General features: G+C 44.6%; 1 protein-coding gene across 48 annotated transcripts in view; it reads left to right on the top strand.

Moving 5' to 3' along the window:
- Positions 1-25,261, top strand: part of NRXN3 (neurexin 3) — a 1,829,497-nt gene that overhangs the window by 1,767,369 nt on the left and 36,867 nt on the right. For 32 of the 48 annotated variants that reach the window (XR_008306051.1, XR_008306105.1, XR_008306103.1 and 29 more), the window contains one exon: positions 14,224-14,305. Coding sequence is in view for 43 of the 48 variants with exons in the window: in XM_053245239.1 (XP_053101214.1) it covers positions 14,224-14,305 (82 nt within the window). In the remaining 5 variants the exon portion in view is untranslated. The remainder of the gene's footprint in view (positions 1-14,223; positions 14,306-25,261) is intronic. The other 16 variants (XR_008306106.1, XR_008306104.1, XM_053245247.1 and 13 more) reach the window with 1 other exon arrangement.

Below are 25,261 nucleotides of genomic sequence, written 5' to 3'. Positions count from 1 at the left end.
GAGCACAGCCTGTTGTTCCATGCTTTTAAATAATGTGCAGGAGGTTGGCTGGGGAGGGTGTGGGATGGGTGTGAGGGGTGGGGACAGAGAAGCCTTCAAAAAATGAATGCAATTGCATGTGACACTGGATGTGACACTGGATGTTCCTGGACACTGCTGGAACACTAATTGATGTGACACTGAAGCGGAATTAATTGGCCAGCAAATGCCTCATGCAAATGTTTGTGTTTCCTGCCCAGGAATTTTGAGGGAAGCAAAAAGAATAGATGATAAGGCTGGGATTTCCCATCTTTTGGTTACCAAAAAAGGTTGTTGAATGTGAAATTCCAGTCAAATGTGGAGAACTTGTTCAGACAAAGCATCTGAGGAAAGCAAGGGAAGCTAAATAGTTCTGACAAGGCCATTTGTATTAGGAAGTGTGTGTGTGTAACTGCACTTGCGCTAGGGTTGCACAGCAAAGGAACAGGTTCTATCAAATTCTCTTAAAATAACTGTAACGAAAAGAGTGGTGAAGGCATGTCATGGTAGGATTGTATTAGCCATGGCTTTATTGTTTATTATTCCTTTGTAAGCTACCTTGAAGATCATTTAATTCAATGGTTGGATATTAAAGTTCAAAATAAATATAAGACATAATTACTAAATTATATAATTACCTTGCAAGAAATATCCAGTATTAGCAGTAGCCCTGCCACCTCCTTCCACTTGACAATTACAATAACAATAAATATATGGCATCTCGGGGAAATATTGTGTTTTTCCCAGATACAAACTATTTTGCATTGAACGCCTGGAAAATTGTTGATGATGATAATAAATGCAGTACCCTTGCAGCAGAATGGTAACTTTGAGGGAAGGCATGCAGAATGTGTACAGAAACTGAGAAGTAAACATATTTATTGTGCAAAACTTGAATGCATGGTAAGGCCTTGAGGACTGTGAAAATTCCCCTGGAAACTTTCCCGACTGAACCCTTTGAGATGTTAACAGTGGAATAATAAAAGTGTTGTGTGGAGGTTAGCATCATAGTGGCAACCTCCATCCCAATCGGTAGCATCCACAGTGCCCCTAACAGAAGAGCCCTATAGGAGGAGAAAGTATTAATATGGTTACCAGGCCTTCTAGGTTATCTTAGCGTTACCTTCAGCTAGCGTGAAAAGCTATTGCAGCTTCATCAAAAGACATCTTTCTCTGCAGACTTCTGTAACTGGAATCTTTGGTGAGTATAATAAACTTAGCATGTTTGCATTTGTCTGGTGCCTGCCTGTGGTCTAAACTGTGGTCTGCCTGGTTTCCTGTGTGTCAAATGGGAAAAAAAGATCTAGAGAACCCAATAAATTCACATTGCTCCTCTGCTTGTGGATATTGGCCATACATTAATAGACAAGAAATATTTAGGTACAAAACCATATTAATATTTTCCCCTCATACAGCACAAGCCATGTTAGCAGTGCCTCCAACTGGTTTCCAGGAATTTCTACTCCCCCTACAGCCACCCATGTCATATCCTGTGACATTGCTAAGTGTCCCTTGAGCCTGCTTCCACAAGTACTTCTGTGGATGCTACCTACTGTACATGTGTTCATTAGAACATTTGTAGAAAGTCCCTCTGTACAGGGGCAGAGCTATAATTGGGTGGACGGGTTCCAGCCACCCAGCTCCTGGGAGCAGCCTGGCTCCCTGCTCCTCCCTCCCCAAGCTCCAACCTTCCTCATTCCCAGCCAGCTTCATTGTCTACTGGGTATTTTCTTCATTCTCTCCCTTGCTCCAAGTGAGGGAGAAAATGAAGAAAACACTGGCTTCATTGTTGGCTGGGAAATGGGCTTTGGAGGGCCAAACGGGGCCCTTCTGGGTGCTCACCACACCCCTGCTTGTGATGTCATAGGAACATAGGGAGCTGTCATATACTGAGTCAGACCATAGGTCCATCTTTCTCAGTATTGTCTACACAGACTAACAGCAGCTTCTCCAAGGTTGCAGGCAGGAATCTCTCTCAGCCCTATCTTGGAGATGCCAGGGAAGGTTGTTACATGCAAGGGGAGTGGATGAGGAGAGTGTCACATGCCAGGGATGGATGTCACGTGCAAGGGGAGTGGCTGTCACCCAGAAATACGAGTATGGCTCTCCAGAGCTCATTTCCTCTCTGGCTTGGTTGTCGGCTGGGTGTTTTCTTCATTCTTTCCCTTTCTCTGAGGCAGTTTCATTGTTGGCAGGGAAATCGAGCTCCAGAGTGCTTAAATGAGCTCCAGAGTGCCTTCCGAGTACTTGCCACGCCCTCTGCATGTGACATCACATACAGGGACATGGCTGGTGCATATGAGGGGTCACTGGGGAGAGGGGCAAATACAAGCCCAATCTCGCCTAGGTATGCGCCTGGCTGTGTATGCAGCTTTATGTGTGGGGACCTTCTAATGAATACACATAGGCTGGAGGCACACATCGATTCAGAGTGCTAGGTTGCATGGATTGCATGGACAGAACTCAAGTGCATGTAGGTTCTGTTCAGGAAAAAACCAGATTAAAAATGCAGAGATTGTGAGTGAAGACAGCAGACATCATTCCCCCATTTCATATGTTCACTGGTTATGTGAACAGAGCTATCGAACAAATTTCAAGTCCTTCCCATGGTGACTAGCAACATGATGAGTTGAATTCTGAAAGCACTCTGGTAAAATAAATGGTAAGGGCGTCTTCCTTTCTTTGCTTCATACATACCGCATAAGGGGTTGGGGCACCAACATAATTCCTTTTTCTCAATATGGATTTTCCATATAGCCCCATTTCTGTGTAGTTCTGCCCCAAAAAGCATTTCTGTGTACTAAAATTATCTGAGAAGTGGAATGTTTTGTGTGTCCCTGGGCTGTTTGTTTGGCATACAAACTGCGATTTAGATGAATGTAGGGAAGAAATTGCGGTGTGCTTTCTCGATTATCTAACTCATATTAGGAAGAATGGAGATTAAGATCTAGATCTGAATATGCATGATGTTTAAAGAAAGCACTTTTGAATTTCCTGTTGCAGGGACAGAGGGCATCTGGAAAGCTGTAGATAACATGATAGAATATATCCAGTTTGGGAAAATATTTGGGCCAATTTCTAAATTAAATGTAAACGGTGGTCCTTAGTATGACTAGAACTGGGACTTTTGTTCCTTTCATCCCAAAGCATGGTCAAAATGCAATTTAGATGGTGAGATGGAGTCAGGAGCAAATTATATGTGGTGGCTGAGAGACAACAAATCTTCACAGAAGTGAGAGAATATAATCGACTTTTTAAAATGTGAGGCAGCCATCAGGAACACACTGTGGCACCATTTGTCTGCTGGACTTGGGGAAAATATTTATAGGCCTTTCTCTTTTCATTCACACTAAAAATGAGAATTGCATCGTTCACTGGATGTCTTATTTATAATTTCATAAAGCTGTTCTGTGGCAGGGTTTATTTTATCTTGTGCTTAATGCCCATCAAATAATAGTGCAACAAGTGAATGGAGTGGTCTGAAAGGGACTGTGCTTGGAGGAAGATTTCAGAGACAGCCATTTTATGTGGAACAGAGGGTCAGAGGATGTGGATTTGGAGCATAAATTCCAACTTTGGACTGTCAGAAAGGGGGAAAGGGTATGTAATTGTCCTGACCACATCTTGCCATGCAATTCAGAATCTTCTCTCAAAACCCATGATGTATAGCAATGAACACAGATGCAGAACCCTTACCAAAAGCAAGATTGATGAAACCCTTGGAGTGAATAATTAGAAGGTGGCGATTACAGAAACAATAATTCATTAGAGGCAGTTCTGAGAAACTGAGGGAATTTGAAGGTAAATACGGCTATAAATCCTCAAGGTTAGATGCAGACTTTTGAGGTTTCCACTGCCCCTGTTTGATACCAAGGCAATTTCAATAAACACAATAGAGAAGCTGAGGGAGAATAACAATGATAATATTATAAATGTAATAAAAGTTTTTTCAAAGGACAAATAAAAAGTCTTCCATCTGGAGAAATATTTTATTGAAAGTTATTATAATACTTGCCTTTAGTTTTATGGCCATTAATATTGGGCTGAGTAATTTCAATGCTAAGGGGTTTTTTTTCTTTTTAAGAAAAAAATTAAATACATATTTTAGAATAGGATGCTGTGAAATATTTTTGAGAGGGCTCTATATTTTATCTAGTTAATATACAGGCTAGGTAAATATATTCTGTCTCTGCCTCTCCACTTCAGATGGAATAATTAGTCACCTGTTTTTACTTCCTTTAAAAAAGGAAAATTCCCCTCAACCCCCTCAAAGTGGAAGCAGACTGATTGTCTCTAGACTGAGACTGTGGGGGGAGGGCTTTTAACCCATTGTCCCCACTGTCATCCCCGTCTGGATTGGGGCTCCATTTGCTCCAGCGAGAAAGCTCCCATTGGTCCCATTGTATTTCCCCTGCACAGTGGCTGTCTCATCCCTGCATACATTCGGCGAGTGGAGACAACCTGAGGTTCTTCATGTATGGTTGGACTACAGCTCCCAACATCCCAAGCCACAATTTGTTACAGCTGGGGTGATGTGTGTAACAACACCTGGAGAGTCAGGGGCAGAGCTGCAATTGTGCGCACAGGTTCAAAGAACCCATGCACCGCTGACGCCGGGGCCGCCTCCAGCTCTTTCTGGGGCCACCCCACAGCATCCCTGCCACCACTGTGGGCACCCAGTTGTACCTCCCACTAATGGCAGAATCCCTGTCTGAGCAGTCTGGGGTAGGCTGACCTGTCCACACCACTCAACTGGCTACCGCGTGTGCACAACGGCCAGCTGAGTGGTTGGCAAGGCACTCGGCAAGTTATGGGGGCAGGACAGCCTCCCCAGGCTGCTTCGTCATGGAAGAGACTGCTGCTGTCAATGGAAGAGAAAGAAGGGGTGCCTCGCAGGGGAGGGGCCGCTGCCACGTTGGGCGGGGGCGAGGGGTGAGCAGCCTGAACATGGGCTTCCTATGCCTGCCCTATGCCACTGTGAAGAGCTTCAGGTTAGCCACTGCTGTTTTATATGCTGTATAGGTGCTGTATATGACCTCCTGGGTCATAAGATCCTTATTGGTGAACAAGGATGGCATTAGGGAACAGGCAGTATTAGCTCTTAGTTTTTGGAGACTCTATGGGCCAAGACATTCATAGTGAGCACCATTCTCCTTTCTGCCAGCTAGGAACATAGGCAGCTACCATATACTGAGACAGACCATTGGTTCATCTAGCTCATTGGTTCATCTACCCAGACTGGCAGCGGCTTATCCAAGGTTGTTGGTAGGAGTCTCTCTCAGCTGTATCTCGGAGATGCCAGGGAGGTAACTTGGGACATGCTCTTCCCAGAGCAGAGGCGTAACTAGGGGAAATAGCGCCTAGGGCAAGCACTGAAATTGCGCCCCTGTCCAAACAGGAATGATGGGACTTGTAGTCAACAATATCTGGAAATCCCTGTTGAAAGGAACACTGTACCATCTAGACATGGTTGTTGATCAAAACTTGAAAACATGAGCCATCTCTGTAAAAGACTTAGAACAACAGTCAGGAGTTATGCGAGGATTCCAAGTGTCATTTTCTCTGTCTCATCTCATTCTTTTAAAAAAACATGACTTTGTCCTAGAGCAGGCCTGCACAACATAAGGCCCGGGGGCCAGATTCGGCCTGCAGGGACAATTTTACTGGCCCCCAGGTATCCTGCAGCAACACAGGAGCTGGAAACTGCCTTATAGCACCATCCTGTGCACGTTTTCTCAGAAATATGTTCCTGGTGTACCCAGTGAGGTTTACTCACATGTAAGCATGCCTAGGATTGCAGCCTGAAAGCAACGACAATTTAGGGAGAGGAGAGGAGTTGGAATTTATTTTGGGCTGGCATGCACTCCACGGGCCCCACTGATTGAGCAGATACAGGACCTATTTTCTGGTCACTATTCTTGGATCCATTGACAGGGGGAACAGATACACAAGTAACTAATAATAATTTTAATGTAATAATGTGCTAAAAATTGACCTTGGCCCCTGCATGACAAGTTGTGGATGGTTCTGGCCCACTAGGGCATTTGAGTTGTGCAGCCCTGTCCTAGAGGATCACCTGCCCAAATAGCCACTAGCAAAATAGGGGAAGAAGAAGGTGGGGGGGGTGTCTATAAACCAGTGAATGATTCCTGGCTCATGATGGGGTATATGTGCATTCACCACACCAGTGCTTACTTTGACATCAAGAGGTAGGAGGATACATTAGTTTGCCACACTAGACAGAGGCATTTGCAACAGGAGCAGACAGCCAAGTTCTGCCAGGGCCAAAACCAGCCCCTGCCAGACTAAGAAATCATTGTAATTTGCCCCTTCCTATCACAAGCAGTGTGCTGTTCTTTTATTATTGACTCTAACTCTCAGATATCCCAGTCATGGATGGAAAATTCAGGGTCAATTTACAAGAGACATTTTCTACATGGAAGTTTCTTCTGTGCAGGTGTTGTGCAGAAACCCATGTGTAGTGACCGCCAGGGGCATAGCAAGGTTGGAATGGGCCAAGATGAGATTTTAAAATGGGCCCCCAGCCCCTCAAAGTCCAGGGCCTCCACACACCCCAGGCCCCCAAGGATTTAAGTCTGATATTTCAAAATAAGTATGCTGCCTGGAAATACATTTCACTGAATACACACATGCACACTTCACAGTATATAGTGATATACATTGAGTACTATACATTTGTTTTACTTTTAATGCCTAGAACACACTAGAAAGATGAATGATTAAAATGGCCCCCTCGCGGCAGATTAGCAAAGGAGACTTTCAACCATGCAGGGTGAGCCTATGTTTGTTTTCTCAGAATTCTGAACAAATTCAGTCAAGTTTGATTCCAGGAGGTTTTTCACACGAGGCTTTTAAAGCGCTTTAAGACACATCTCCTCTGGAATGGAGGTGCTGCATTCACATGTTGGCCAGACTTACCCTAAAGTCCCTGCAAGTTATTGGGGAGCAGTTCACACACAAGAAAAATAAAATAAAAGCAGAAGACATGCTTCACAGTTCTCACTCAGACCATCTGGGTTGCAAAACAACTTGAACATAAGTGCATTTATAAATGAATGAAAGAATGAATGAATAAATAAATATTTGTTCCAGAAGTTTTTGTAATTTTCTGACATGAAACAAGCCACTTATAGGCCTTAGATGGTTTTTGTTTTTAAAGCCAGCACATTTTCCAGTCTGTTTTAAATTAAATATTCAGAGACTTCTCAGTCTCGCCCCACCACCCATATCAAAGCCCTATGGCAAGCAGATCCCTATGTACGGGGTAACCACAAAAAGGAATTCACAGCCTACCTTGCAAAAGCTGTGCTGGATGGTCTGCTGCAGGGAGGGTTTGCTGCAGGGAGCTCTGCCAGCCTCCTTCCTGGCTTGCTTGGCCTGCTGAGTTCAGGCTTCAGGGAGGCCTACTCAGAGGCCTCTCTAGAAGCCCTGCCCCACCCGCCGATCAGCTGAGAGGCGGGGATAGAAGAGCTGCTCTGCAGTTTGCAGGCTGCTCTGATCCTAGGCCAGAGCTGGAGGCAAGTGGCTGAGGGGCCCTGGGGCTGGGCAATGGGGTGGGGGTTGTAGGAACTGGTGTGGCACCTCCACCTCAGTGGCACCTAGGGCAGGTGCCCTGTCTGCCCCCCCCCCAAGTTCTACCTATGTCCCAGAGTGGCCCCATCCTCTGTGGGGAATTTTTTACAGGGAATTTGTTTCTCACACATAGTATCATGTTCAAATGCAACGAGGGCAGACCTTGCTTAGTAAAGGGGACAATTCATGCTTGCTACCACAAGACCAGCTCTACGCCCTATAGGAACATAGGAAGCTGCCTTATACTGAGTCAGACCATTGGTGTACCTCATTCATTATTGTCTACACGGACCGGCAGTGGCTTCTCCAAGATTGCAGGCAGGAGAGACTTCTCAGCCCTGTCTTGGAGATGCCAGGGAAGGAATTTGGAACCTTCTGCATGTGAGCATGCAGGTGCTCTTCCCAAAGCAGCTCCATCCCCTAAGGGGAATGTCTTACTGTGCTCACTTGTAGTCTCCCATTCAAATGCAAAGAGGGTGGATCCTGCTTAGCAAAAGGAACAATTCATGCTTGCCACCACAAGACCAGCTCTCCTGCTGCCACTGCTGCTGTTCACCACTGTTGCCTTTTAACTTGCCAGGAAGTGTGTTGGTGTCAGGAGTGGTCCTTCTATGAAGCAAGATGTGGTGACTGCCTTAGGTGGCAGATAATTGGGGCACCAGCAGGGCAGCAGGGTGCTCCCCAACTCCCCAAGAGCTGAAGATGGCGATCTTCAGCTCTTTGGGACCAATCTGACTCTTGAAAGCTTTGCTAAGTACGTCTCCCCTCACACTCCTTGCAAAGCTTGCAAGAAGAGCAAGGAAAGAAGATGATGCTGTTGGCAACCTTCGTCCCTCCCTCCACACACTCCACTCTACCCACACTGCTCCCGCATCTGATAAAAGTCAGTTTTGAAAAGGGGTTGGCCTCCACCAGGGGCAAGACAGCATTTGGTGTCTTGCCTCAGGCATGATACCTTGGGCTACACCTGGTTGGCAGTCAAATGAGTGACCATTCAAAGGCAACTGCTCCTCTTCCTCCATCTTACTGCTGGAGAGATGGGGAGGCAAGTGAGCAGGGAGCCATGTTCAGAGGTGCACCTAGGTAATTTTGGAGCCTGGACCTAAAGGCCTTTGGAGGGCCCCCCTCCCTTGAAGCATCATCATGCTCGGCCGGGCGAACACACCACCCGGGACAGACTAAAGAGGATTTGTGGAGGCCCCAGGAGCTATGGAGGCCCTGGACTTCGAGCCAGAAGTCCAGGGGTAAGAGCGCCTCTGGCCATGTTGAAAAGGAGTAGCAGCAGTGGGGCCCCTACAAGGGTGTGGGCCTCGGCAAGTGCCCATCCATGCCAACTCCTGATGTGAAGGGCTGCATTTAACTGAGTCAGGGGTGTAACTATAATAGGGCAAGGGGAGAGAGTTGTCTGGGGGGCCACTGCCTTGGGGGGGCCCCAGAGGCAAGTCACATTACTGACTCCCCCAGCTGCGCACCCGCCCGGGCTTCCTTCAGTTGTAGTCATCCTCCAAAATTGATATGAGTGTTAAGACTTGGAGCTGCCAAAACAGCATGTCTTTTTCTAGTACCATTAAATGACTTGCATCGTCCACAATTTACAAAACCTTTAAAAAAAATTTAGAATGATATTCTATTATGGCACATAGGATATAGATATATAGATGTAGATGTAGATACACACACACACACACACACACACACACACACACTTTTTGTTACCAGTATTCAGCCTCATTTAATATTTCTTTACTTCATGAGCTGAGCTTTAGTGAGGGGGGGCCATTTTGAAATCTTGTCTCTGGGCCCACTCCAACCTTGCTGCGCCCCTGAACTGAGTGGAGTTAAAGTGGTGTATTCCAACACCTGAGAAACAAATCTCTAAAACATTAGGTATTTCATTGCTGTTGGCTTGCACTTTGAATGCTTGGATCTCATGATTAAGACGTTTTCATTGACATGGGTAAAAGGACTGACTGCCCTCACACATGGATTTCTGGAGCACGCGAGCAGAGGAATAGGGAGTTGGGGACTGAAATTTTGAAGTAATCTGTTGAGGACTCTTGCAGTAGTTGGATTTTATCTTTTGTCTGCTGGGAGCAGAGAGGGAGAAAGGGAGAGGGCAGGATGATGTGAATGGAGAGAGAATGGGCAAGAGCAGCTACAGTTGCTTGATCGTCTACTGTATTGGGAGATGCAATGTAAGAACATGGTCTCTAGGCATGTGGGGGGTGGTTTCACTCCTTTAGAAGTACTGCTTCTGTCTGAATCCTTCAACTCAGATACCCCACAGAGATTGTGCGTGTGTGTACACACACACACACACACACACACACACACACACACACGTTACCATTATAAAACAGAATATTACAGTCACTGGCTTATGTCCATACTAAGTTACTCATGAGTAGTCCTATTGAAATTAATAGGGCAAGTAAACTTGTCCCCCTTACTTTCAATAGCACTTCAATAGGTTGTCTTTGGTAGAATATAGGATGGGTTTACCATTGCCATCTTCCATGCAGTATGAGATGATGCCTTTTAATATCTTCCTAGAGCCTCTGGTGGCGCAGTGGTAAAACTGCTGCCTTGTAACCAGAAGGTTACAAGTTCGATCCTGACCAGGGGCTCAAGGTTGACTCAGCCTTCCATCCTTCCGAGGTCAGTAAAATGAGTACCCAGAATGTTGGGGGCAATATGCTAAATCATTGTAAACCTCTTAGAGAGCTCCGGCTATAGAGCGGTATATAAATGTAAGTGCTATTGCTATTGCTATATTGCTGCTGCCTGATATAGGTGTTTCCCCACCACTGGGGGTACCACCACTGAAACTACCCACTCTCCAGGTGCCATCCTTCTATATCTGAATTGGAGACACCTTTAGAAGGGCCTCTGAAGGAGATCTTAATTGTTCTGCTGTACTTCATAGACTATAATTTAGCTGGTGAAAGAAACAATACCCCTTTGCACATGTCCCGGGCCAGCAAGTCCTTGGGAATGCCACCATGATATCACCTCCATCCCTCACCCGACAAATGTTCAAAGAATGCAACTAGGAGCCCAGATTTCTGAAGGGCTTATAAGGAATGTCTGTATTAAGAGTTTTTCAATATACAGGAGAACCTCATTGCTCGCGGGGTTTCCATTCCTTGCCTGCTACCTTGAGTAATGGAACCATGAGAAATGAGGCATTAGGTCCAAGGGGAAAGGGGAGTTAGATTCCAGGATGGAGGAAAAAATTATCAAAAGCCTCCAAATGGACCAGAACTTAGTCTGACATGCTCCACAGGTCCCCCATGTGTTCAGGAATGCCCCCAAAGGACAGTATGCCTCCCAAACCACAAACAATCATGGGGGAAAGTCCACCACCCAGAAATGAGCCACAAAATGGTTCTTCCTGCCTCTTCCTGACTTCCTAGAGACAAAATGGCAGCTAGAAGTGACCTCTGTGGTCACCTCCGGCCCTCTAGGAACTACAGATACATGGGTTTTAACCCATTAGTATCTGTGGATCTTGGGAAATTGTGTCAATAAGACACCCCGTAGACACATGGAATAGAAGTTCCACGAATAATGAGGTTCTCCTGTACATAAGTAAAAGCATGGAAAGTGGGAACCAGTGTGACTAACCTTCCCTATTTACTTAACCTTCCCTTCCCTAAATACCAGTGTTCATTTTGGAAAGCAGAAAGCCCACAGCAGAGGAGGAATGTAACCTCTAGTACTGAATCCAAAGTCCAAGGATCCTAAGCAGTTTCTGAATACCGCTGAGTAAAGAGCACATATCGCAGCTCCTGGCAGCCAGAGTGAGATTGGTCTTCCAATGTATTATGCAGGCATTCTGAAAAAGATCCTACAGCTTTGTGTAATCTCAACCTTTTTTATGCCATGCAAGAGATAAATAGGGAAGAGAAAAGAACAATTCTGTGCCTGATCTCTGTTGAGCTCACATTGCTGAGAGCAGGGTAATTTTGTACTCGGTGCACGAGTAATACAGCCTGTGTCCAGAGGCTTCCACAGAATCTCCCTAATGGTCTCCATTAGTAATTCAACTAATTGCAGCAATTACATGAAGGAGTTGCTGCTGGGGAGAGACGCCATTACACTTCTCCTGAACACACCGAGGTGCATGCTGCTCATTAATTAGAGCAGCCTCAAGAGTGAGGGGAGAAAGGATTGCCAGCTGGAAAGTTCAAGGAATGTGTGCTGCACGTTATTAGGGCCACAGGTGATTTTGATGTGGCTTCAACCTTTTGGTGCCAGACCTTCCAACCCATCTTCTGTGCTTTGGCCTTTCCATTAACATTTCACTGGAATTCATGCCTGTGCATTTAGCAGGGCCGTGTGTTTTGCTTTATGTGTGCAAGATGTTCTGCCTAATTCATTTAACAGCACAGTGCACCTGTTGTATCCAAAGCATACCTGCAAGCTTAACCACAGGGCTATTAATATACTACGCTGTAGGCATAAACAATATATGTACAGCTTACACAGCTTGCTGATCCATACACACATAGTTTTTCACACATTATGTTTAGTGTACAGTAGTACACATAATTTTTACCTTACATTTGAAGAAGCCCCAGGACCCAGGCTAATTTTTTAAAAAAAGTTTCCTTGTCAATTTTCATTTATAATGAAACAAAATGCATGTATAGTCATACACACACACACACACACACACACACATCTGAACACACTTGCCATTAAATATAATCTGTGAATAGCCCTCATCATCTAGTGCACATTTTTATCATACTAGCACAGGGATTCTCAAACTTGGGTCCTCAGGTGTTATTGGACTTCAACTCCCATAATCCCCAGCCTCAGTGGCCTTTGGTTGGGGATTATGGGAGTTGAAGTCCAATAACACCTGAGGACCCAAGTTTGAGAATCACTGTACTAGCAGAATAAGCTATGAAAAGGGTATATTCTGCTTGTGTGTCAATATCCCCCTGAATAGCATGCCTTTGTTCCTGGGGGCCATATTTTGACTTCAGGGAATATAACATTTTACCTAAATTTGCTTAGTAATGGAGGGGTGTTTCCTAATAGCTTAGTATATTTATCTGTCTATCTATCTAATTTGTACATTGTACACTTTCATCTCTGGGCAGTTAACAATAGCATAAAACAAGTTTAATACATATACAAAAAACTTAAAACAATGTAACAATTTAAAAATAAACCAGAGATTAAAACCTAAAAAAATTTAGGAAGCTGAGAAAGCTTGGGCGAAAAGATGGATTTTCAGGTGTGTGTTGTTGTTTTTTTAATTGCCAGAGATGGGGAGGAATTGCCATATTTATTTACCATTGTTTGGTAAAATAAGGCATTTTAATATATGGGATCAGACAGATGACTGGTGCTTTTATTTCTGAATTAAAATATGCAAATCTGCCCACCACCAGACTTCAAGAAATGTTGCAAAGCTTAGTGGCTGACATCCTGACTACAAAAATGTGCATGTAAACACAGAGGCACTCTTACCCCTGGACTTTGGGGCTGAAGTCCAGGACCTCCACACACCCCTGGAGGCCCCCAAATCCTCTTTAGTCTGTCCTGGGTAGTGTGGTTCGTGCTCTCAAGAACCTACATGTTAAAAAATGATGCTTAACTTGCAGCGGGGGGGGGGGGGGCCTCCAAAGGCCTTTAGGTCTGGGCTCCAAAATTACCTAAGTGCACCTCTGTGTAAGCAGCAGCTCAACACATGCAGTGGGATGTCTCCTGCAGCTCCATCTGTTCCCTTACGGGCACATTCTTTGCACAGCAATGGGCACCCCTCCCAGGGCGTTCTGATCTCCCAAAGCCCTTTCTTGCCGTGGAAACACATCCCTGCTCCGAAAGGCCTGCTTCCACTGTTTTGGACAATGAGTGCAAGAGTAAGGTACTTTGACAGGTGTCTAGCATGCAAATATATTCAAACTGTATAGAATTATATTTTATTTGATTAATATTGGATACAATTACATAATCGTAAATCTACTGTATTTGATTACTTGTATTTTGGTTTTGTCTCTTCTGCATTGATTCTCCTCCACCCTCAACACCCGCACTTTACCTCAACTCAAAGCTTCTGGGAATAGTTGTGCGTGGTGAGGCAAAGATGAGCGGAAGCTATTCTTCATCCACAATTCAAATGTTGCTATTGGCAACTTGTTGAACCTTCACCATTTTGATTGCCCTCCTCTGAACTGTTTTGGTTTGTTCTGTTTCTAGGGAGCTCCCATAGGAAGCTGCCTTATCTAACTCAGTACTGTCTACACCAAGGCTACTCAACTTTGCCTCTTCTCCAGATGTTGGCCTACAGCTTCCATCCCTGACTACTGGCCATAGTGTGGCTGAGGGTGCTGGGAGCTGTAGTGCCAAAACAGCTGGCGGGCCACAGTTAAGTACTCCAGTCTACACTGATTGGCAGCAGCTCTCTAAGGTTTCAGGCAGGAGTCTTTCCCAGCCCTACCTGGAGAGGCTACCAGAGAGTGAGCATGGCACCTTTTGGATTCTATCTTCATCCCAGCGGTTAGATTTGATTATGATCCTGTGCTCCCTTGTTATTGATATTCCTGTTATCTAATCATCCATTCTTTTCTTTTTCTTTTCTTGTTCACACGTCAGACAACAGATGACCTCGTTGATTCATCAGCAGAATGTGATGACGAAGACCTTGTTGAATGTGAGCTGAGCGTAGGTAAGCCAGGTCAGTCTTCTTTTTTGCTTGCTTTCTGATTTTTATTTGCAATAAACAATGCCTACAGATATATATATGTGAATGTATACATATATATGTACACTTATATATGTATATGTGATATATGTATATATGTGTAGAACTGTATATCCAATATAAATGTGTAAAGCCAAGCATCCAATCCCATGGAGTTGGCAAGAGCAAAACACAAATGTCTTCATCATTTTGGGAAACCAACTTTGAAAGAAATCAAACACTACTGAACCAGTGCCTGCTCAGATTATCATCAGCTATTTTGCTACATTTTTGTGGTGGGTTTTGAGCAGGCTCTGGTGGGGAGAAAGAAAGCAACGTGTGTATTTATGCATTTATTAAAAGCTTGGGTTAAAACAAATAATCAAAGATGTAGCTATTATCACATCTCTTACTTAATCCTCTTTGGATGGATGTGAGAATGAGCCACAAAAGTTCCATTTGTCCATGGGATTTTGAATGTGGTTAACATGGCAGTCTATTTATACTAATGTTGTTCTCTGTTTTCCCAAACAATTTGAAGAGGAAGACTAAAGCAATGCATAGTCAGTCCAAAACAAATATTAAGCTGTGCCATGTTACCTGCAGGACGATGCTTCAAAATGTATCCACTGAATGGTCAAAACTGACTGTGACAATTTGAAACGGACTCGATTTCTCCCTTCGAGCCTAGATACATTTTGATGGTTTGATGGCTTTTCTTCTGGTGGGATAGATATGACAGTATAATATCCAGCAGGCAACTGCAGTCTATTTGATTTTCACTGATTTTTCCCCCAAGTCTTTCTTTTTGTTTTTGTTTTTTTAATTTTGAGACTTGCCATGAGTTAAGCATTTATATAATAGAGAACAGAATTTCATCGAATTTCTGTGTACATTGTAAAAACGGAGTTTTATGAGAATCTGTCCTTAAAAATGAAACACATAAACAATCTTTTTTGTTGTTGTTTTCTGTTTGTTTTAAGAAAAGGGGGGCGATTTTATTATTTTGAAGAGGTTACTTTTATTTTTGCTAAAAACCAGACATCAGATGGTTATGTTCATAGCTTCTGAAGCGTTTCAGATTAATACAATAATAATAATAAAAGTCACCCAAGGCTAGTAGTGCTTTCACATTTCTCTTCCACCCCTCATATTCTGCTTGCATTTTAGGGGTAGGACTTGCTCTGGCAGTAACACAAACCATTGTGGCTTTGCACTGTAGCTGGGAAGTTCCATGATAAAGCGTGAGATTAGGACTTGTAGTATATGTTGATGCACAGGAAATGGCGGAGTGGCTCTTCTCCATCATGCATCATTGAAGCCTTTACATCAAAGGTATTGGCCTGTTCAGCTATCAACGATAACTTAAAACAGTTTTGCATAAGTAATCCTCTTTGTGACTGCACTGCTGAGCAGTTAAAGGTTACTTTAAATAGCATCCCCTCCTTTCTGGGAGTCTTCTACTTGAATAAGCAATGAAACCTGTAACCCAGAAACATGCAACTCTCCACTAAGGTCATAAATTAGAGATCTCACAGGTATTTTGATTATTTGGTTTAAAATACTTAATCACCCACCTTTCCATTTAACCTGCTTGGGGCAGTTCATGACACCAATAAAAAAAACCCAACAACATCAGAAGTGAAAAAACAAACAAGCACTATCATCGCTGAAATAAAAAAGACCACAGATAATAAATAAAACATCACCTCCAGAAGAACAATTAAAATCATTAGCCTGACAAACCAAATGCCTGTTGGAAAAGAAAAGTCTTTGCAAGACAGTGAAATATAATCTGAGAGGGGGCAGATTTTTCTGTGGCTGAGATCTTTGAGTGTTGCTCTTCTGAAACACCCATTCATTTCAATGGGACTCATGCAGGAGACCTTCCCCTCTCCTGTGGATAGTAGCCTTCATTTTTTCCTGTTGTTTTTTTTTCAAGACCAGAAGAGGTATTCCATGTAGGCATACTGTCAGCTTTTCCTGAGCCTCCTATTGCAGCCATATGTAGTAGTGTAGGCAAGAGGAACCAGAGGCAATGACGGCTTCTCAAAAGGAGATGAAGGTACCACCAGATCCATGCTTAGCATTCATTTTAAGGTGCTCAGGAAGGTTAGACCTAGACTGTGAATTTCATTTATAAAGTGCTGAAGCATTAGAGTTGGTATTCTAAATAGCAGCTAGGAATCATTGATTTAAACTCCACTGCTAATCTTTTAGGACCTCATTAAACTTTGCCCCCCTCTCTCTGATTGCCAAGAAATTTGCATTTAAAATAGAAGCCTTTCTCCCTCTTTATCAATCTGCTTCTCTTATCCATTGCCTGCAGAGATGTTGTGAAGGCAATATCACAGCTACTTCTGTGGTGATGAATTGCAATAGCAGAGAATCTTGAGATGTGGCATCAATGAATGAATCAAGTTGCTAAAAAAAGAAAAAGGGCCTCTTCATCCATAAAGATTTAGTTTGGAATCTTAGGGGTCATGCTACAGTAACACAGGGCTGAAACAAACTTCAAGTGCATTTAACACCAAAGTGCGATTCACTTTCCTTAACTACCCCTCAGTTGATTATGCTTCTACCTTTCATCCTTCCTTGGGCAATCTCTTAAACCCTTTAATATTGTTCACTTTGGGGTAGGGATGTGCACGGAACTGGCAAGGTCCGGTTCAAAAGTGGGAGTGGGACAAATTTAAGGGTGGGGGAGGGTGCACTTACCCTTCCCTCCACTCTCCCCCCACCAGCGCTGGGTTTGTAAAGATTCCATCAGGGCGGCAGCATAGCTCCGTGCTGCCCCATTTCTACATGGCCAGAAGTGGCTGGAAGTACAGGGTGCACGTGCAGACACCGGGTGCGCACACATCACACTCACTCGTGCGTGCCCAACATGCACACATATGCGCCCGGTGTGTGCATGCGCACCTGGCACTTCTGGCCACTTCCAGCCAAGGAAGGAATGGGGTGACGGGGAGCTATGCTGCCGCCCTGACTGAGTCTTAACAAATCCAGCGCTGGCAGGGGGGAAAGCGGAGGGAGGAGTAAGTGCACCCTCCCCCACCCTTAAAGTTGTCCCCTGCTGCCTTTGAGTCTCTGAACCACTTGGTGTTCGAACCGGTTCGGAGGCCCAAAGAGCCTCCGAACAGGTTCATGCACATCCCTACTTTGGGGCGGGAGATAGCATTTTACGTTTGGAACAATTCTAGTTCCTTCAAGTAGGGGTGTGCACGAATGGTTCATTGTTGAACCAGTTGACCTCAAAAGGGGCCAGTGTGGAGGTTTGATTGCAGACCAAACGGGGGTTAGTTCGGTCTGTGATCAAACTGAAATAAACTAGTTAGATCAAACTGAACCAAACTGGTTCAGCAATGAACAGACAGCCAGGCAGGAGTGGCAAGAACGGTAGTAAGATGTGTACACAAGTCCTGCTCACCCTCCATGGTGTAGCCCCAACCACGTGCTGTGCCTTCTTTAGGAAGCCACCCGCGTGGCGGCGGAGCAGTTCCAGTGTCCACTCATGTGCAGATGCTATACAAATGCTTTCCATGCATCCGTGGAAGCTGGAACCGCTCCACCACCTCACTAGATTCCCTTTTACAAGTATCAGCCATCCAAACCGCCAAACCAGTTCAGTCAAACGGACCAGATGGCCCGTTGGTTAAACCGAACAGGTTCAGCAGTATGCAGTTCGGCTCGAATTTGATTTGAATTCATGACAAATCTCAGTTTTTGGTTTGTCCACACCCCTACCCTCAACCTACCTTCTTCGCTGTCCTAGCTCAAAGACAGAATTTATGCTTTGTGTGTACAAAGATCCCAGGTGATGGGTGAAAACTATCCAGTCAGTGGCATTAGTGTGATCGGAAAGAATGAACTATTTCCCCCCAAACTAGAACATAGTTCATAGTTTCACGTCTGTTCAGAACCTGTGGTAACCCTAGTTATGTTACCAGTAGGACAGCAGAGTCCAGTCCAATCCCACACTCCCACCTCACCTCAATCACCCCCACCCCACCACAAGTTAAAATTAAAAGTTGAATTTTTTTCACCGTTATACCTGCTGCAAACTGGTGCCGAAAGGTCCAAGGGGCCTCCAGGGTCCAGGGGGACCTCCTGCCTGTTGCCACCCCATGCTACCCCACCGTCCCTTCAAATACTCAAGCCGCACCATGTGCGTGGCCGGGGTGTGTGGGTGAGCCAAGCAGGCCTCCCCCATCTCCGTGGACCTGGTGGTGGAGTGGGACTGGGAGCAGCCCCTGGGCTCATCCTCTCAGCCCAGAGGCCCTTGAGAACTGCGAGGAGCTTCCTCATAGTTCTTGTAAGTTCTGGTGCGCCATTCCTTGCGAGAACTGCAAGGAAGCTCCTCACAGTTCTCAAGGGCCACTGGGCCGAGAGCTCGAGCCCAATGACTGCTTATGAGTCCCGCAGCGACCCTAGAACGGCCCCATTCCCACCAAGGCCCCCGTCCCCAATTCACACACTTCGGCAGCGATGGCAGCCTGCGCAGATGACCGCCGCTGCCAGCACTATGGAGGGGAGCATTCAGAGCCCATGCTCCCCCACTGGCAGCAGAAGGCTGGGCTAGATCCCTGTGGTCCAGTCCTAAGAGTGCCCCTGCATGGTTCCAATCTATATTGCTCCTCCTGCAGCATCTGTTTGTCCTAGGAGAAAAGCTCACATTAGCAGTAATTTGAACCTTTTCCCAAGTACTTTAAGCAGCCACTAGGGGCCCAATCTGGATTGGGACCAGTGTTCCCTCTAATAGAGATTCCCTGGTCTTGTTGACTACAACTCCCAGAATCCCCAGCTGCAATGGCTTTTGCTTAGGAATTATGGGAGTTGTAGTCAACAACATCAGGGAATCTCTGTTAGAGGGAACACTGATTGGGACTTTGAGGGGAAAGGGTTAAAGTCCGCCCCTCCCCAAGCTGTGATCTTAACTCAGACTGGTGGGTTGTTTGCCCAGTCTGGGGAGGTCGTGGAGCATCTATGGATGTAAGGCTTGGCATTCACTTTATCCTGATGATGTCAGAGCCACTGGGAGGAGCCATGAATGAGCTTTTCCCACATAATTTTGACTGTAGTATTGCCAGAGTTGCAACATGAGAAGGAGGAGCCCTGCTGCATGTTTCACACATAGGAACATAGGAAGCTGCCTTCCATGTCAGACCATAGGTCCATCTAGCTCAGTATTGTCTACACAGACTGACAGTGGCTGCTCCAAGGCTACAGACAAGACTCTCTCTCAACCCTATCTGGTGATGCCAGGAAGGGAACTTGGAACCTTCTGCATGCAAGCATGCAGATGCTCTTCCCAAAGCAGCCCCATCCCCTAAGGGTAATATCTTACAATGCTCACATGTAGTCTCCCATTCAAATGCAAACAAGGGCAGACCCTGCTTAGCAAAGGAGATAATTCTAGCTTGCTACCACATGCATGACCCATGCCATCAGTGCAATATAAGAACACAGCCCAAGTGCTTTAAAGTGGCCTCCACATATCCTCTGTCAGCTTTCAGTCATTCCTAAGGCAGGGGATTCACATGTTCTAAGGAAGCATGTAGACAGGATACACAGGGGAGTTGGGTTTTTCACCAGCCTCCATGTGGCTACTCTTGTCTTTTAATCCACCAGCCATAGGAGATGGCTTCACATGATACAACAAAACGTGTAGAGAGTGCTTCTGAGTTGCACTCTTATCAAGCTTCTGCTGCGAGATGCAAAAGCGGAAATGTGGAAACACCTCATGTGTCTCAGGGAGTGATTAGTTGGTTCCCACACTGTATAGTGTGTGTGTGTGTGTGTGTGTGTGTGTGTGTGAGAGAGAGAGAGAGAGAGAGAGAGAGAGAGAGAGAGAGAGAGAGAGAGAGAGAGAGCTCCTTAGGAGTGATTAGTTGGTTCCCACACTGTATAGTGAGAGAGAGAGAGGGAGAGAGAGAGCTAGCTCCTTAGGACCCATTGCTATTGGAGCAGTGTCAGCATGGCTCTTTCCTGCATGGCTCAGGGCCAAAGAACAAGATACTCTGGGAGATGCAAGAGCAATCTCCCAACAGCTTTTCCCCCTTTCTCAGATTGCCAAGAAATTTGCATTTAAAGCAGAAGCCTTTCCCTCTCTTTATTCATCTGCTTCTCTTATTCATTGCCTCTTAATCACTTACAGATGAGCTGAGCTACCTGGAGGTAATATAGCTTACTTCTTGAGATAAAAACCAAGGGGTTTAACTGTAATACTGTGTGCAGAAACCTTATGTTCCCATTCTGTTTTACTAGCAATAAATTTACCCAATTGTGAGATTTCATTATCCAAGCATTTTTTTTAAAAGAATCTTTTTGATACTCATGAGATTTTGGCACTATCACATCTGAGCTGGGTTTCAGAATGCATTTTATCTTAGTCCAAGCATACATCATATCTCATCTCCTTTAATATAAACATGAAAAATGGCCCTACCCTAGTGACTTTGCTTCATCCCGACTGTGCTAGCCATCTGCTTGATCAGAGGTGGCTGGTGGCTGCAGTTCTACAAGCAGACTTGTTGCACATGGGTGTTCTCCAGTTCAATCCTGTGTTTTGTTTCTGGGATCAACACGGAATTAAAATAGAATATAAGAGCCCTTTGGGCTGAGATGAACGTTATCCAAATGGAGGGATTTCCTCCTGACATTTCCTCTCCTTGTATGCACACAGATTGAGATACAGATGCAGGGGCATAGCAAGTTTGGAGGTCGCCCTGGGGCAAGATGTGGGAATGGGCCACTTCACACACACTCACCCCCACTTCAAAGCCCACCTACCTCCCGCCTCACTGCCTGCCTCTCCCCTGCTTTCCTGATTGGCCAGGCCATCGAGATGCCCAAACGGGATGGCCCATCTCCTACCTGCCTGCCAAGATGGCCCTGTGCAGCCATCCTTCACCAGAACAGCCATGTGACATGGCCTGATTTGTGCTGGCTTAGTGAGGGCTCCCCCATCTTGCACCAGGAGCCTGCTGCCTGTCAGTGAGAACATGCAGCTTTTAAAGGGGGCACTTGTACTCACTGAGAACTAGCAATGGCCAGCACAAGTTGGGGCCAAGTGCCCAGTGCGGAAGAGGCAGCTGACAGCCCTCAGAGACCCACGGCCCTTCCTCAGCTGCATCCCCTGCCACAACAGTGGCTACACTCCCAGATACAGATGAGGTACTTGCCAATGTACCTCATGTTTCAACCCTTCCAAATGTCTGCACAAGGAAGACAATCATCCTGATCCCAACCTGATGTCTATAGGTTTCCTGCATGCTCAGGTGTCCCCATTCACTTCAGTGCATCGTGTAGTTCCCCACACATGTGCAAAGTTGCTTCTTCCACCGAATCTGAAGTGTTTGAAGAGGAGAGTGGGGAGTGAATGATGCTGTGGAATGGAAGCACCACCAAGCCTCTGGACCTTCCTTGGAACACGCTCAAATAAAACATGGATAATTGGACAGTTGGCTAGAACTGCAGCAGCCCGATGTGCTTATGATATTCATCAAAACTGTAGGATAGAAGCAAAATCTTCTAATGTAACGTTCATCCTCAGCTATGGTTTTAAGCCTCCATGCCCCCTGGGTTCACACAGTCGATGTGTTTCTAACTGGCTTGAATGCCAGCTTTATTGCCCTGAGAGGAATTCCTGCCTGCACTTTCTTTTTGTTCCAGAACAAAAATGTCAGTATCTTTTCTTCTTCCACAAAATTTGATAACATGAAGTTGGCACCACTGAATAAAGCCAGGAGGCTTTTCCTAACAAGAGCCTGCATACAGTAATGCTCCATAGATATGGAAAAGTCCAAAGGGTATTGCATTGAAACATTCCAAAGCAGTCTGAATGTGCGCACATGTGTGAAGCCAGCAAAATTAGATGACTGTTAGGTACCTATGGAAAGAAGCTGACACTCACACATAATATTAATATTTAGGGGGCATGTCACATTCCATAAGCAGCAAATATCTTCTGTCTGTGGGCAATTGCTTTCTGCTGGAAGATTCTGACTAGGATCTAAAAGTCCACAGGACCTTTTGCATGTCCAACGGGGCTTTGGACTTGTGTTTCTTAAATAGCAGCCTGCCATGCCACATGTCAATGAACTTTTGAATCTAAGGGGAACTCCAACAGCAGATTGTGATATGGTATGGGAAGCTGATGTTCAAAAGAGAGTCAAAAATCCCATAGGGCATACCCAAGACTTTAGATATGCTCTTTGGATCTTGAGCTCTGAAAATGTAGACTAACTGGAACAATGGTTTACATGACCCAAATTATACTGTGGGCATTGCAGAATCACCCACACCACTGAGGGACTCTAAAACACACAGCGATGGTCAGGGCCAGATTATGACATGGTGAGGCTCTAAGCCAAGGGTGGGCAAACTTGGCCCTCCAGCTGGCACAATGAATTGTGACTAGGGATGCTGCTAGTTATAGTACAGCAATATCTGGAGGGCCAGGTTTGCCCCCCTTCCAAGCTATGCCTAGCTTAAAGGTCCCCATAGTATTACCAAAAGAATGAGATTATTATAACAGAAAAGGACACTGGAAATAGAAATAAAATAATAATAATAATGCTTTATTTTGACATGCAATGAAAAACTAACAAAAACAGATATCTTGCAATAAGCCTATTTGCATATGAAATACCTTTAAAATGAAAATACATTACGTAAAATTTGAAATGTAACCAAACGGTGTCATTTGGCCAATGGCCACCAAAGGGACTGTGACCCTAGCCCCTCTGCTTGCCAGGACCCACTGGGATATCAAGCCAGATTGGCCAGTGTCAGCAAGGGGGCAGATTGGCCTATGCGGGCAGACAGAGAGGTCAGAGGTCAAGGGGGTGAAATAAACTTTGATCATGTGATGAGGAAGAGGACAGTGCAGGATCTTCATGGGAAATTCCAAAGGGGCTCAAGATTTCCATTATTTGCCACAGTGAGATACTGTGCATAAGGTGGCCTGTAAACTGCCCATAAAAAACAGATGAAGATTATATTGTAAAATACCATGGATTGTAAGAGTGCTAGTTTATCCATATGCTTGAATGCAACATCCACCTCAAAACCACTTTGAGATAAATTTTAAATTTTGAGATTATTTTAATGAAAAGTGGTATATAATTCAAAAGATAAATACATTTTAAAAAATGACAACTCTGCCAAGAACAGAGCATTCAAGCAATTCCTGCCAATGGGAAATTGTGAGGGCAGTCTAGATGAGCCATATGGCCTAAATGGTGCCGTCCAGCCCCACTCACCCCCGACTGGCCTGTATACTCTGCCACTCTCTAAGGCAGGGCTGCACAACTTTGGCCCTCTAGCTTGCGTTGGTCTACAACTCCCATCATCCCCAACTATAGTGGTCAAGGATGATGGAAGTTGTAGACCAACATCTGCAGGGCAGCCAAAGTTGTGCAGTGCTGCCCTAAGGCAACAAATGCCCTGGCCATGTCCAGCACCTTCACCCCTACTGTCCTGTGTCACCAGGAAATTGAGCAGACAACCCAAGGAGAGCTGACTGCCACATAAATGGGTTTAGTTATTCACTTTGGAAAGGAACAATGCCAACAGATCTAACATGGGCAGGCCCTCTGGATGTGGTCCTGACAGCTCGGCTTTTCTGCATTGCTTCTTTTGACTGTCTTCTGGTTCCTTTCTGGGGCCCCCAGAATAATAGGACTGCACCCATTCTTGCAAAATACAACTACCCCACCAAAAGCTTTTGATGAAACTTCTTAGCTACACATGTGTTTGTGTTTTTCTTGCCACAAGAAAAGCAAAAGAGCAAGTTTTACTGATTGTTCATGCAGATGCCTTGTAGGGTTCCTTTTATTTTAATTTATATGTTTTCTTTTAAAAATTGTTGAGTTTTATGTACTGACTCTTCTCCTTTCTAAGCCCCAAAAGCCCCTCTCAAGGATTTGATATCTATATGTACACTATGTACTATATATATATATATATATATGTGTGTGTGTGTGTGTACATATATAGAGAGATATATGTTCTAGAATAAAGGAAACCCAATGTTAGTAATAGACCTCATCATTCAATCACATGTTTACACAGAAATTCATGCCCTCATCTAGTCCTGGCATCCACTAATGTGGACTGATGCATGATACTGTTATTTCTCCGTGTACAAAGCATGTTAAATATTATTTAGAATTCTTCCTTTATTTTGTTGTTTGTTTATATATACTGCGTGTGCGTGTGTGTACAAACACACACACACACACACATAAAATATAATTTCATCTGCCAGTTATCCTTGGGGAGGGCTGGGGCAGGAAGAGTAAAAAAAGAAATACAGGTATATCTATCAATATTTCCACACTTAGCATATATATATAGATAGATATACACAGTGTATATATTTGAAGAACATTTTCTGTCGTTTCACCTCATCTTGTGCCGCATGAATTTTTGGTGGTTGATAGTTCCTTATTATTTATTTATTTATTTATTTATCTATCTTTTGAATCATGATGGTACCATGTTGCCATTTTTTAAAATTGAAAACCATTACTGTACTTTTGGAAAAAAATTATTTCTGGAGTCATTCCAATGAAATAATAATTCAGTCTACTTACGAGAGATATAGATCTGCAAACAAACAAAGGCAACAAAATCTTTTCTTGCCATCTAAATATTCCAGATTTCCATATTAAAATAAATTAACCCAAGAAAGTTGTGTGCAAAAGAATGAAGATTCTTGCTCCACTTTTATTTTATTCTGCCTTATCCTCTCCTTTCTTTCTCTCCTCTCTTTTGGTTCTGTGGAGTGCCTCCCTCTCACCCTACTTCTTTGTAGACATACCACTTTTTAAAAAGGAATTTAACAGGAGGGAAAGTCCCTCTAAATGCCCTCTTTCAGATCCCAGCCCATCTCCCACATACAAACTGCTGATGGCATAAAAAGAATTTTATTGCAAGTGCAGA

Source organism: Hemicordylus capensis, chromosome 1 (genome assembly GCF_027244095.1).
Source record: "Hemicordylus capensis ecotype Gifberg chromosome 1, rHemCap1.1.pri, whole genome shotgun sequence".
Taxonomy (NCBI): Eukaryota; Metazoa; Chordata; class Lepidosauria; order Squamata; family Cordylidae; genus Hemicordylus; species Hemicordylus capensis.
The sequence above is the reverse complement of the archived record's forward strand: the minus strand, read 5'-3'. Positions and strand labels throughout refer to the sequence as shown.